Raw genomic sequence first — 12,913 nt, forward strand, 5'->3', positions numbered from 1 at the left:
ATGCATCCTTAACTCATGTTATTCGCCCCATCTTCCTACGTGTTGAACTGGCAACTTATAGGAAAGTACAGTTAACCCTTACTTAAATAATATCTGCATTAGGTTCTGGGAAATTAAAACTTTAAGCTGAATGTCATATATGAAATCAATCTTTACAGTCAGCTAATTGATATAACAAACAATATTTAAGTTCCTATGGCATTTTTCCAGTTATAAAACATCACAAAACATCCAAGATTGACCCAAACAATGACTTGTATTCTTTCATTATTTAATAGTCTTGCTCCAGTTCAGGCTTGTGGGTGACCGAAATTTATTCCAGAACTCAGTTCACTGGGTGGGTACCAAATGGAACAGGATACCATTCTATCATAGAGCATCTCTCTCTCTCTCTCTCTCTCTCTCTCTCTCTCTCTCTCTCTCTCTCTCTCGTTCTCCCTCTCTCTCTTTCTCTGACACACACACACGTGCGCGCGCACACACACACACACACACACACACACACACACACACACACACACACACACCATTCTGAGTGTAACAGGTAAAACATGCCAGTTTACCAACATCTTTGAAATATAGAAGACAGAGCAAAAAAAACTCAGATGTGGAGAATATAAGCCAATGCCCTAGACAATGATTACCAGAAACTGATTTTATTTTTTATATCAACAACATAGAACAAAATAATTTCAAAGAACTGCTGGAGTTATTTATTTCCTTATTTATTTACTGTGAATTGATGACAAAGACATGGATAGTTTAGTGGTTTCATTTTTAGTATTTTTACTGTTCCAAACTTCAGTTTTCAAAAGCAAAGCAACTAGTACAAAGGATTGCAGCCTCATGTGAATTAGTTGGCCTTTGGCACTGGTGAAGATTTTGCACTGATGAAAGATCTTGAATGGTATTTATGTATTATTAACAAATGTGCAGCTATTGTTCACTCATTACCTAATGTCACAAGTGAGAAAGCAATCTAAAAAATGCAGCTCAAATTTAATTGTAGGAAAAGTCTTGTATCTACATACTAAAATACTCATTTGTTTGGTCAGAAAATAGAAATGAGGTAATCAAACACATTATCCTCTTTGTCTTAGCTTTCTTGGACCAAGATAAGAAAAAAAGAATCAAAATAACTTTTCTGGAGCCTGCAGATGTGATTTAGTTGTACAACACATGCCTTGCATCTGTGATACCCTGGGTTCGATCCCCAGCACCACCCTTATCACTGCAATACCAAGCATGGTAATAATAACAACTAGGTTTGTTATCTCTCCTGCTAACATCTATTTCCAAGGAAAGAATTTCCAAAACATATTAGTCACTTGATGCATGATACTATATACTCATTATATCTATATACTATATCAAATTTTATAATCCAATTCTATTATTTCCAAGTAACTTCATCCACAAAATGAATTAATCAGTTTTCAAGCTGATCTCACCAAATTAGATCACACCATATGCTAGTTTACTCAGCAGAAGGATGAGCTGTATAACATTGACATTACTTCTAACTTACTACTTTTAGTAATAGAAATACTTTTCAAACCCCACCTACTGGGGCAAGTTGTATTTTCCAAAGATGGTCACATCAATGTACACCCATCACCCCACGTGGGTCCTGTGTTCCTCCTCATCTTGAATGCTTGCCGAGATTTACGAGTTTCCCCACCTATCAAGTGTGGTGCTGATGTTAGCCCAAGACTTCAAAAGCTACGTCATTAAAGGTAACCTAATTTCTCCTTTTCCCTCTATTGTTCCCTTCTCTGTCTCCTGATGTCTGTCTGTCTGTCTGCATTTCACTGCCCACCCCTCCCAGCTCTCCTGGAACTCTTGAAACAAGGTGTTAAGAAAACTATATCACTCCTAGAGCTTCCATTTTAGAGAGATCTTATGAGCAGTCTACTTAGAGGAAGAGAGTTACTGTTCAAATTCTCAGCTGACCCAGTCTTGACAGAGCAGACACCAGAATGTGAATAAACAAGTAATTTCAATGACCTCTGCTCTACTTTGCTCTCTGGCTACAATTTCATAAGTGACTCCAAGCCAAAACTATATACCCAAACTTCAATGTCTGGTCCACAAAAATTTCAAGAGAAAAGGAATAATTGATACTGTATTAAGTCACTATGCTTTCAAAGGATTTACTATGCAACCATTTAAAAAACAATATGTAATTCCCCAGGAAAAGAGGCATCATATCCCACATATCCTTACCTCATTGATTTCAGTCCCATCCTCGTTGTTGTAAACAATTCGATAACCAGTAATCTTCCTTGAAGTTGGGTCCCAGGCTAACCGAGCACTGTTCGAGCCAACATTGGAGACTCTAAGGTTTCGTGGTGGACTTAAGGGCACTTTTTAGTAAATAGAAAAGAAAATGATTAAAAGCATAAATAACACAATTTTTTTTAAAAAAAGCCAAAAATAGCATTGTTGCCTTCTAAACTGCTTATATTTTTTAATGTTCACGTAGGTAACTAACAATTCTAAAACAGTGAATTGACTGTTTCATAAAAATGATCAATGGACTCTTATTAACAAAGAAAAAATATTTCCCCATAGAGAGTGAAAAGGAACAATAAATTAAATATGCTTAGAGATAGATAAGTTGTAAGTAATTAGATATGCTTAGAAATGGATAAGTTTTGAACCTATAACCCACCCCCTCCACTGTTATTATTTTAGCCTCTTCTAAATAAGAAACCCCCTGTATTTTTTAAAAACAAAGAAAAGAAAAACAGAACAATCAAAATCAAATCTTAGTCATCCTGTTCAGCTAATAGTTTTACTATTCTAGCAAACCTCCTCACTCCCCTGTTCCACATGTTACCCTGTGTAAAATGAATGGCGTATCTACCTTCCAGTTCCACTTGGAACTCTAATCCATTTCCAAATTATTTGGAAGTCTATTAGGTGTTTCCAAATCTACTAAGTATTTACAAATATTAACATGTCTAAAACTGAAACGCCCAGTCACGCCACCTCTCCCCAAATTTTTCCCTGGCTCTCCCTCTAAGCAAAAGAAAGCTGCATTCTCCTCATACCAGCCATAAACTTTAGAGTCATCCAGGATTCCTTGTTCTCCCATAGACCCCTTATCCACTACCAATTCCTTCAATATCCATCCAAAATACGACTACTATCTTTTGCTCCCATTGCCACCATCTTGGTGAAACTTATTCTCAACACTTGGTGACGGGTTGTGCAATGGTCTTCCAGGGGCCTCTCTACTTCCATCTTTCCCTGATTACGTTTTTATGCAAGAAGCCAATGTGAAACTTAAAACAACATACAAGACAGATCATTTCATTTCTCTGCATAAAATCTTCCACATGACTTCTAATTACCCCAGAGTAAGTCCTCTCTAGAATGCTCTTTAAGGTTCTTACACCTAGACGTCTGTTCCCTCCCCATCCTATCCCTTACTACTCTGTCCCTGTGCCTTCCACTTGTTGGCACTGTGCTTTGTTCTGGAACCTCCAAGCATGCTCAGACACAAGATCACTGGATTTGTTACCATTCCTTGAAGCTCTTCCTTATGTACCTATACAGTCCTTTTTCTCACTTCTTTCAGCTACTGGATATGTGTCATCTTCTTAAGAAGGCTTTCCATGATTACCTTATGGTAAACTACCTTTCCACTCCAATACTATATGTTTTTAAAATACATTAAAAATTTATTTTTTAATTGTACAATTACTGGTCACTATCTATTACCCCAATATGTTATAATCCCAGGAGACCAGGAAATTGCTTTGATTTTGTTCCCGACTATATCTCCAATATAGCAATTGCTCAATTAAATATTTATTGGATCAATGAGCAGGAGACCTGCCGTGAACAATGCCACGGACATTTGTGAGACTAGATTAAAATAATTTGCTACTGCTTTAAAAGTATTGAGAGACTCACAAACGAATCTAGGAACAGAGCAGCATGCTGCAGTGATGCCTCCCCACCCTGCGCTAGGCAGATATCACTGAGGCATGTTGGAGGGGTGCAGGTGTGTCCCTCCACTTACCCCAAAAAAATCCCAGCTCACACAAACCACCAAAACCCAATCATTACCACGCTCAGGCCAACCCTCATGGGCTTTTCCTGAGCCCTCCACACATGAAATTGAATCCACTGAAAAACCCAGGTATGCAGAACTTGTGATGGAAATTTCCAGGCTTACAGAGTCAAGAATGGACCCCACAACTCATCTCTCTCTCTTCTGCTTTATTAGCAGTCATGCCTCTGGGTGCCATTTAATCACATTAACAGCCATGATCCAGATGCACAAATGAATCTCCGAAGAGAGCAGCACACTGTCAAGATGCCTCTGGACCCCCAAATCACCATCCAGTTTAAAAAAAAATTAACTCCAGTTCTAAACCCTATGAAAAAATTTTAGAATTCCAGGATCATACAATTTTCATACATTTATGCCACTTGATATACACTGATATACCACGTTTGATGGGTGTAAGATATTTGTACATATATATTACTGTCACTGTATCACTATCATCCTATTGTTCATCGATTTGCTCGCCTGGAGGCGCCAGTAACGTCTCCATTGGTCCCAGTCTCCATTGGTTCCAGTCCTTAGATTTTAACAGCTTTTTCTTACTCGTTCTTCCCAACACTGCCATATTGGAGGCTCTTTCAGGGTCAGGAGAATGGGGCCCATTATTGTTAGTGTTTTTGGCATATCAAATATGCCACAGGGGCTTGCCAGGCTATGCCATGTGGGATATATATATATATGTATATATAAAAGACATGAGTAAAGACATGAGTTAAAAAGTACAGAGAAAGAAAATCAATGTAATTATTTGAAGTGTTATACCTCTAAACTTTCTGCCAATAAATGTAAGACTGTTTAACTTCTTTTATATATATATATAATATATATATATATATATATATATATATATATACATACATATGCACACAAGATTCAAACTCTAACATGTTAATGATCTCTAGTTCAGGGGCTCAATGGCTCCAAGATGAAATACAACAATTTTCATATACTTTCATTAATTCATTATATGGCAATAAATAGCCTTAATAAAGAGACTGAGTAACTTTTTTGGTTTATTTTGTCTTGGGGTCACATCTGGTGATGTTAACGACTTATTCCTGACTCTGCGTTCAAGGATTACTCCTGATGGGACTTGGGGAACCACATGGGACTCCAGGGATTGAACAAAGCAAGCACTCTATTGCCTGTACTGTTTCTTTACCAATACCTAATGACTTTTAAAGACATGAGTTAAAAAGTACAGAGAAAGAAAATCAATATAATTACTTGAAGTGCTATACCTCTAAACTTTCTGCCAATAAATGTAAGACTGTTTAACTTCTTTAGTGTATAAAAGTGCCAGTCTTAGGAATAGGTACATATACATAACTTTTAAGACCTCCTCTTATTTTCTTTTTAAATAAATACTAATGGAAGGAAAGAAAGAGTTGATCAGACTTTTAAAAAAATTATTATGAATAAATAAACATTCTGAGTAATGACTTGGGAAAAGGGGTTTTTTTCTCCAAATGAAAGTGTCTTGTTTCACTTAATGATATAATCAGATTGTATCTGAAGGGCATGAAACTTTCTTAGTTGGATTTCCCCAGTATTGGTTGACTGTTGCTTTAATTACACTGGTTTTTCTTGAAAGAGTAAGAGCAGCAGAGAGTAACATAGAGTGGCTATGAGAGAAAATTTCTTTATTTATTTTTGAATTTCTCCTTCTTCTTCCTCCTTCTCTTCTTTTTGCTTTTTGGCTCCCACCTGGCAATGCTCAGGGGTTACTCCTGGCTCTGCACTCAGGAATTACTCCTGCTAGTGCTTGGAGGACCATATGGGATGCTGGGGATCAAACCCATATCGGCTATGTGCAAGACAAAAGCCCTACCAGCTGTGCTATCACTTCAACCCCCTATTATTGAATGTCTATCTATGTTTCCTAAATGGAATCTTAGAGACAATGTACCTGTAGAAATATTTACTCACCCACTCCCTGTAATGGGCAATACCCCAAGTCTCCTGTATTATCTTATGTTCCAAAACACCATGAATAGGGCCATAATTTTTGGCCAATCATTATTAGTAAGATAGGGTAGCATTTTCTCTATCATATTTCCAAACAATATTGATAAATATACACATTTCATAAAAACAACATGAACCCTTATAGTTAGCCAAAATTAATTTTTAACATCAGTATAATTTTCCCTCTATTAAAAATAGTTATAATAATGATAATCTAAAATAAAACAAGAAAAACAATATCTTTTTTGGTTTCTGGATCACAACTGAGAGTATACAGGGGGCATTCCCAGTCCAGATCTTGGATCCTGGTGGCATTCAAAGAATCAAGTTCTTTGGGGTCCCATGGATGGAAACTTTTCATTTGTACTGCTGCATTTAATATTTAATTGAGCCAATGCTCTAAAACAACTGTTAGATCTTTTGTAGGGTCAAAAAATCACCTATTTGCCCAGGATTGCGCAGCTAAAATAGAACTTGAGTTAGCATTCTCATTTCTGCCACACAGATGTTAATGCCAATATTTTCCCCGTGTATCTGATCTAGCATTTGGACTTGGACCATTACTGGCACCAGTTAAAGAATGCTAAAGTTCAGTTCTAGCATTTACATAAAACAGTAATAATAAGAGTAGAATAAATATATTTCCCTTCCCTAAAAAAAAAAAACACTTTTTCTTACAAATAGCTCTTAAGAGATTTCCACCTAAACCTGTATTTTCAACTTAGAACATTCACATTTATTAATGCTCTTTTCATTACAGTATTCTAGCTGAATAACTGAATTCCTCACATGTTGTTTCTTGTCCAGAAACAGGATCGCTGGCTTCTTCTCCAAACATAGCATAAACTGTGACTGTATATTCTGTATTGGGCAATAACCCACCCAATTCAACGTTTGTGTGGGCCTCTCCAACCTTCACCTGAAAAGAACACACATAATCAGTTTGCCATGGACATAATAGTAACGATGATCAGATTGGAAGTGCATAAAGGTGAGACAGTGCAGTAAGACTTCATCTCCTCACTCTTCATCAAACAGGGTTTCAGTCAGACTTTCTGCCTCGTGTCACTGCATATTGGGAACAGATGCTACACAAACATAAAACTGAATGTACTCATGCATGCTGTTTGAGGATAATTCTTTACATATGGACAAGTGGCAAAGGCTGCCAGAATCCTAGCGTCCAATATTTGGTCCCAGAAGCGTGCGGGTATAATTGAATCAGAAATGTTTTTTAGAAAGAGTGGGAGCTCTAGGTCAACATGCTGGAGGAAGGCGAGTAGGCATCTTCCACCACTTGGCTAATTCTAACCAGCTGTCTGACTGGAGGCTCTGTTTTTGTTTCAAACCCAGAAGACCTGAACCTATTAATAAAGGCCCTTTCAACAAAGCCCCTTTCCACTAGGATTGCAAATCCCTTGCAGGAGTCAAAAAGAAGATGCCACCTTGATGTCCAATTTGAACATTTTCTCTTCTGATTCTACAATGACACTTCTGATTCTTGGAGTCAGTCATATTAGCCAATATTCTCAGTCATGTGACAACTGAGGGACAACCATGGGACCAGATGGGTTTGGTTTTGTTTGGAAGAAAAAAAATTCTCTGGTGTAGAGTGATAGCAAAGCAGGTAGGGTGCTTGTTTTGCATGCAGCTGACCCGAGTTCAATCCCCGGCACCCCACCTCATATGGTCCCCCCTGAGCATAGAGCCACCAGGAGTAAGCCCTGAGCATAGCCAGCTCTGGCACCAAAAACCATGCAAAAAATTTTTAAAAAAATCTCTAGAGATCATCTCCAGTCATACAATTTCCAGTGTCATTGTCAAAATTTTTAACTTTGAAATATCTCAGCATTTGAAAGTACAAAAATAATGTAATGCACCCTGCTGTTTCCACTACTCAAATTTGATATCAATCAACATGTTATTATACTGGCTTTGCATCTTATTCACTTATTTTGGTTTTGAAATCACACCTGACATTGCTCAGGACTTACTTCTGGCTCTGAGCTTAGAAATCAGTTCTGGACCAGTGGCAGAAGGAAACCATCTGGGATGCCCGGGATTGACCCCAGTCAGTTGTGTGCAAGACAAACACCCTCCCCACCTTACTATCTCTCTGGTCCTTGGATCTTATTTTTAAGCAACTATTTTGTTCATATAAAATGGAAATCCTTCCTCGTTCTTTTTGTTTACCATATTACATTAATGTGCAGCTTTAAAAAACCTAATACATACTTATGATATATCTATAAATAGTATATGGCTCTATGTGTTTAATAAAACTCTAAAATTGGATCATAGCAGCACACCCTTCTTTACAACATTTTCTATGCATGTTGTACTTCAGGTTGACACAGAGAATAGGGCTGACATTGTTCATTTTTTTTTGCTTTTCTTTGTACAAATATATTGCCATTTTCCATGCTTCTAATGATGAAGGAGTCAGCTGTTTGTAACATTTTTGCTCGGACCAAGTAGTTAAATTGAAAAGTCCTTGCTGGATATTTACCTATTACAAATACCTTTAAAAATGCACACAGCTACAGTTTGCTGAAAGGTCAAATAATTCTCCAAGGCAGCTGTACTGGCTTATCTTCCAATTAGCATACCAATTTACATGAGTGATTCTGATTCCACACATGCTCACTAATATGTGATGGTGTCAGACTTAAAAAACTGCCAATCTGTTGGGTATGGGTATGAACTGGTATTTTTTTGTTTGTTTTTTTCCTAGAGATGCTGAAAAACTCCTTAATACTTTTAACAATTTCGTTCAGCCTTAAATCCAAATGGGCAACAGACAGAGAATGATCTCACTATATTCGGCATATAAAGAAATATAGTAGGGGAGTAACAAAGGCCCAAAGGCAATTAAAATAAAGAGCAGAAGAACCCGCCCTTAGTAAGGAGGTTGTCTCTATAGGGGCAGGTCAGGGAAGGGTCCACTACGACAGTGACAGAGGGAAGTGTTCACTCTGGACCAGAACTAGACACTCAAAGGAGGGAGACTGATTTTTATGACGCCCTCTCAGTAAATCAGAAACATTTTTCTAAACCACAGTGCCTAAAAGAGTGGGGAGGGGGGCAGGGGAAGGAAATACTGCCTGCCATAGAGGCAGACTGGGTGTGAGGGTGGGGAAGGAAAAAGGATGTTGGTAGAGAGAAGTGGACACTGCTAAAGGCATGGGTGTTGGAACACTGTAAGCCCCAAACCCAGTCATGAATAATGAATAACACTGAAACTTTGTAACTCATGGTAATTCAATGAAAAAAAATATTTTAAAACATTCAAATAGGCAAAAACTACATATAGTTTTAACCCTAAGTGTCAATCTCCACAGGAAGGTTAGACAATTGATCTCCGAACTGCAATTGGCATGGGAATGGGTGATTGGCCACACCCAGCAGTGCTCAGGGCTTACTCCTAGCTCTGTGCTCAAGGAGCACTCCTGCCAGGACTTGGAAGACCACATGCAATTGCAGGGGTTCACCCCAGGTTGGCCCTGTGCAAGGTAAGCACTTAACTGCTGTACTGTCTCTCTGATTCCTGAGCTACATGTTTTATACTCTCCTCTTGCTTGGTGAAGCCACTTCTAAGTATAACAGATGTTTCCTCCTTAATCCTTGAATGTCTGTATTGCAGTTATTGCTCCATATAAATGAAAAATGAGGACTAAAAGAAATAATATGAAAGTGAAAATTTCATCATTAAGGATGAGTCAGTTCAAATAAAATCGCTGACTCAAAAGGAGAGAGAGAGCAGGATATATATATATATATATATATATATATATATAGAGAGAGAGAGAGAGAGAGAGAGAGAGAGAGAGGAAAAAGAAAAGTGTCTGCCATAGTGGCAGGCAGTGGGACAGGGGTGAGTGGTGAGGGAGGGAAACTGTTACCATTGGTGGTAGGAAAAGTACACTGGTGAAGGGATGGTGTTGGAACTTTATTTGACTGAAATCCAATCATGAACAACTTTGCAAATGTGTATATCACTGTGATTCTTTTTTAAAAAATAAATGGAAAAGACAAAAACAAAAAGCAAAACAAATTTTTTTTAAAAAGTCAGAAAAAATAAAACATCTGAAAAACACTGCCACTCAATTTAGAAAAAAATTTTAAGTCAGTGTATAAAGGGGGAAATAGTCATTTACATGCTGCAGGTAGAAATATATGTAAATAAATTTTTCTGGACTTGTTTGATAATATCTAGTATAAGCCTTAATCATTTTCATATGCTTTGTAAAAGAAACTTAATTTCTAGGAATTTAACCTTAAGACATACTTCGACAACTCTAAAAAGTTAAATGTTTAAAATGTTAGGGGCTGAAATGATTATTCAATGGGTATGGTACTTGTCTTGCACACCAGCCAACCTAGGTTTGATCCCTGGACCCCCAGGAGTAAGCCCTGAGCACAGCTGGATGTGACCCCAAAACAAAAAGAATGTTCATAAAAACATTATTTATACAGAAATCTATGTAAGCCATTAATGACATGATACTAATTAAACATGGTCTTACAAACCAATGAAGCTGTTGAAAATGACTATAAAATATTATTTAATGGTATGAAAAATATTTATAATAAACAAAATGAAACAAAAACTATAGTATTCTGACCCATTGGATTAAAACATGATCTCCCCAAACAATGCCTGGACGCCTGAATTAATCTCTAAGCACAAAGCCATGAATAAACCCTGAACACCATTGGACCATTGGGTGAGGCCAAAACACACACACACACACACACACACACACACACACATATACACACCCCACAAGGAGGGCCTGGAGAGACAGCTCAAGGCACTGACCACATGCTCGGATTTGATCCTCAGCACCACAAAATTTCCCCGAGCACAATGTCAGAGCAGCCCCCAAGCACAGAGCCAGGAGTACTCCACAAACACCACCAGGTGTGCCACCCCCCACCCCCAAAAATAAAGCAGTGAAAAAGAAAAAAGTCATTCACAATTCTCCCAGCAAGAAGAGTCACTGTTAAATGTTAGGTTTTAATAATAACTCCCTGGGCAGGAGAATTGGTAATGATTTTTTTTTCTTTTGCTAGTGCAAACTGTCTTAACTTCATACATTCATTTAGATAGTAAAAAGGTCTATCATGAGGAAGTCGCAGATGTTAGGACAGTCATGGGTTACCTCTTTTTCATCTCCAGCCAGATCCTCCGTGAGAGGCGCATAGAGGATGAGGTAGCCAGATGCCCCGGCCACTGCATCCCAGCTGGCCTTCAGACTGTTCTCAGTTACATCATACAGCTGGAGGTTGGAAGCCATGGGTAAAGCAACTGCAAGAGGAGACATTTTATAAAGTTCAGGCATTGACCCCTGTGCTTGCTTATTTCAAAATGCTATCGCTTCATAATTTTAAAATAAACATAACTCATTTTTTGATAATTTTGCCAGTAATGTTGTGCATACAGCTAGAGAAGTATTTTCTTAGAGGCAAATACAGCAAAATATAAAGCAGGAATATATCTTTGAGTTTCTTACAGTCCACCACTGTGGTGACATATTTCTCTGGGATCCAGTAGAGAAAGGGAGGTCATCCTGACTATTTTTTACCCAACACTAAGCACAGTGTCTAACATGAAGCATCATTAAAAATGGTTGTTGAATAAAGAATCTGTCACTGTCATTGTCCTCCCATTGTTCATCGATTTGCTTGAGCGGGCCCAGTAACGTCTCCATTGTGACAACTGTTACTGTGTTTGGCATATCGAATACGTCACGGGTAGCTTGCCGTGCGGGCGAGATACTCTCGGTAGCTTGCCGGGCTCTCCGCGAGGGGCGGAGGAATCGAACTCGGGTCGGCTGTGTTGTCTGCTTGTAAGGCAAGTGCCCTACCCACTGTGCTATCGCTCCAGCCCGAATAAAGAATAGTTCTTGATATTCTTTTTGAGTTAATGTATATTTTCATTGTAGTAGTTACCACAATAGCCAAGATATTGAAACATCCTGAATGTCCAAATTATGGGTGAAAGGATAAAGAACATGTGGTAGATAGAAACAATGAAGTACCATGCAGCCATAAGACAAGAAAGATTCTTGTGGATTGCTGTGACTTCTACAGCACTAGAGGTTATAATGGTCATCATAATGAAATGAAATAAGTCAGAATCAGAAGAATCAATACCAGATGATCTTGCTCATTCATGACTTGTACAGAAAATAAGGGAATTGACAGTATTAAATAATGACAACCTTCAACCTTGGATTACAGAATTCTGAACAGTGAGCAAAAGGGAAAGGAGGCTGGGGTTCCTGACAGTGGGACTGGAAGTGAGCAGAGAAATTGATAGATGGTCTTGGGCACTTTGATGGTACTGAGTTGTGATAACTGTACATCAAACCTATAAGCATTAACATTATCATAAGCATGTGATCTAGTCTATAATAAATTACATTTTAAAAATTGTTTGCTGAATTTCTTCTTTTTTTTATTCTGTTTTATTTGGGGCCACAATCCTGGTTTTGTGCTCAGAGAACATTTCTAGTGGGCTCGGGGGACCATCAGGGGTGCAGAAGATTGAACCCAGGTTGCACGCAAAGTAAAGGCCCTACCCACCATACTATGGCTCTGAACCCATATGGATGAAATATATGAATGAATCAATGCTCGTCAACACATGCAATCAGAATCTTTGTGAGATATGACTAAGTCAGTAGCCATGGGATCTAAAAAAATAAAATAATAGACAGGAAATGAGATTTGTCATCTTTGAAAACTTGGAAGAGATTAAGGACAAATTGCAAACTCCGGGTTGAAACAATTGTCAATGAAAACCTTGAAATGTTATCTGCTAATCCAAGGCTTGCACAATCTGGCCCTGTCTGC

At 38.1% G+C, this 12,913-nt stretch overlaps 1 protein-coding gene across 1 annotated transcript in view; it reads right to left on the minus strand.

The window, feature by feature from the left end:
• The window catches only part of COL14A1 (collagen type XIV alpha 1 chain), a 253,116-nt gene that overhangs the window by 155,477 nt on the left and 84,726 nt on the right, over positions 1 to 12,913 (minus strand). The window contains exons 12-14 of the mRNA XM_056108162.1: positions 11,218 to 11,363; positions 6,842 to 6,971; positions 2,227 to 2,366 (exon numbers count right to left, since the gene is read on the minus strand). Coding sequence (XP_055964137.1) covers positions 2,227 to 2,366; positions 6,842 to 6,971; positions 11,218 to 11,363 — 416 coding nt within the window. The remainder of the gene's footprint in view (positions 1 to 2,226; positions 2,367 to 6,841; positions 6,972 to 11,217; positions 11,364 to 12,913) is intronic.

This window comes from Sorex fumeus, unplaced genomic scaffold (genome assembly GCF_029834395.1).
Source record: "Sorex fumeus unplaced genomic scaffold, SorFum_2.1 ptg000002l, whole genome shotgun sequence".
NCBI lineage: Eukaryota > Metazoa > Chordata > Mammalia > Eulipotyphla > Soricidae > Sorex > Sorex fumeus.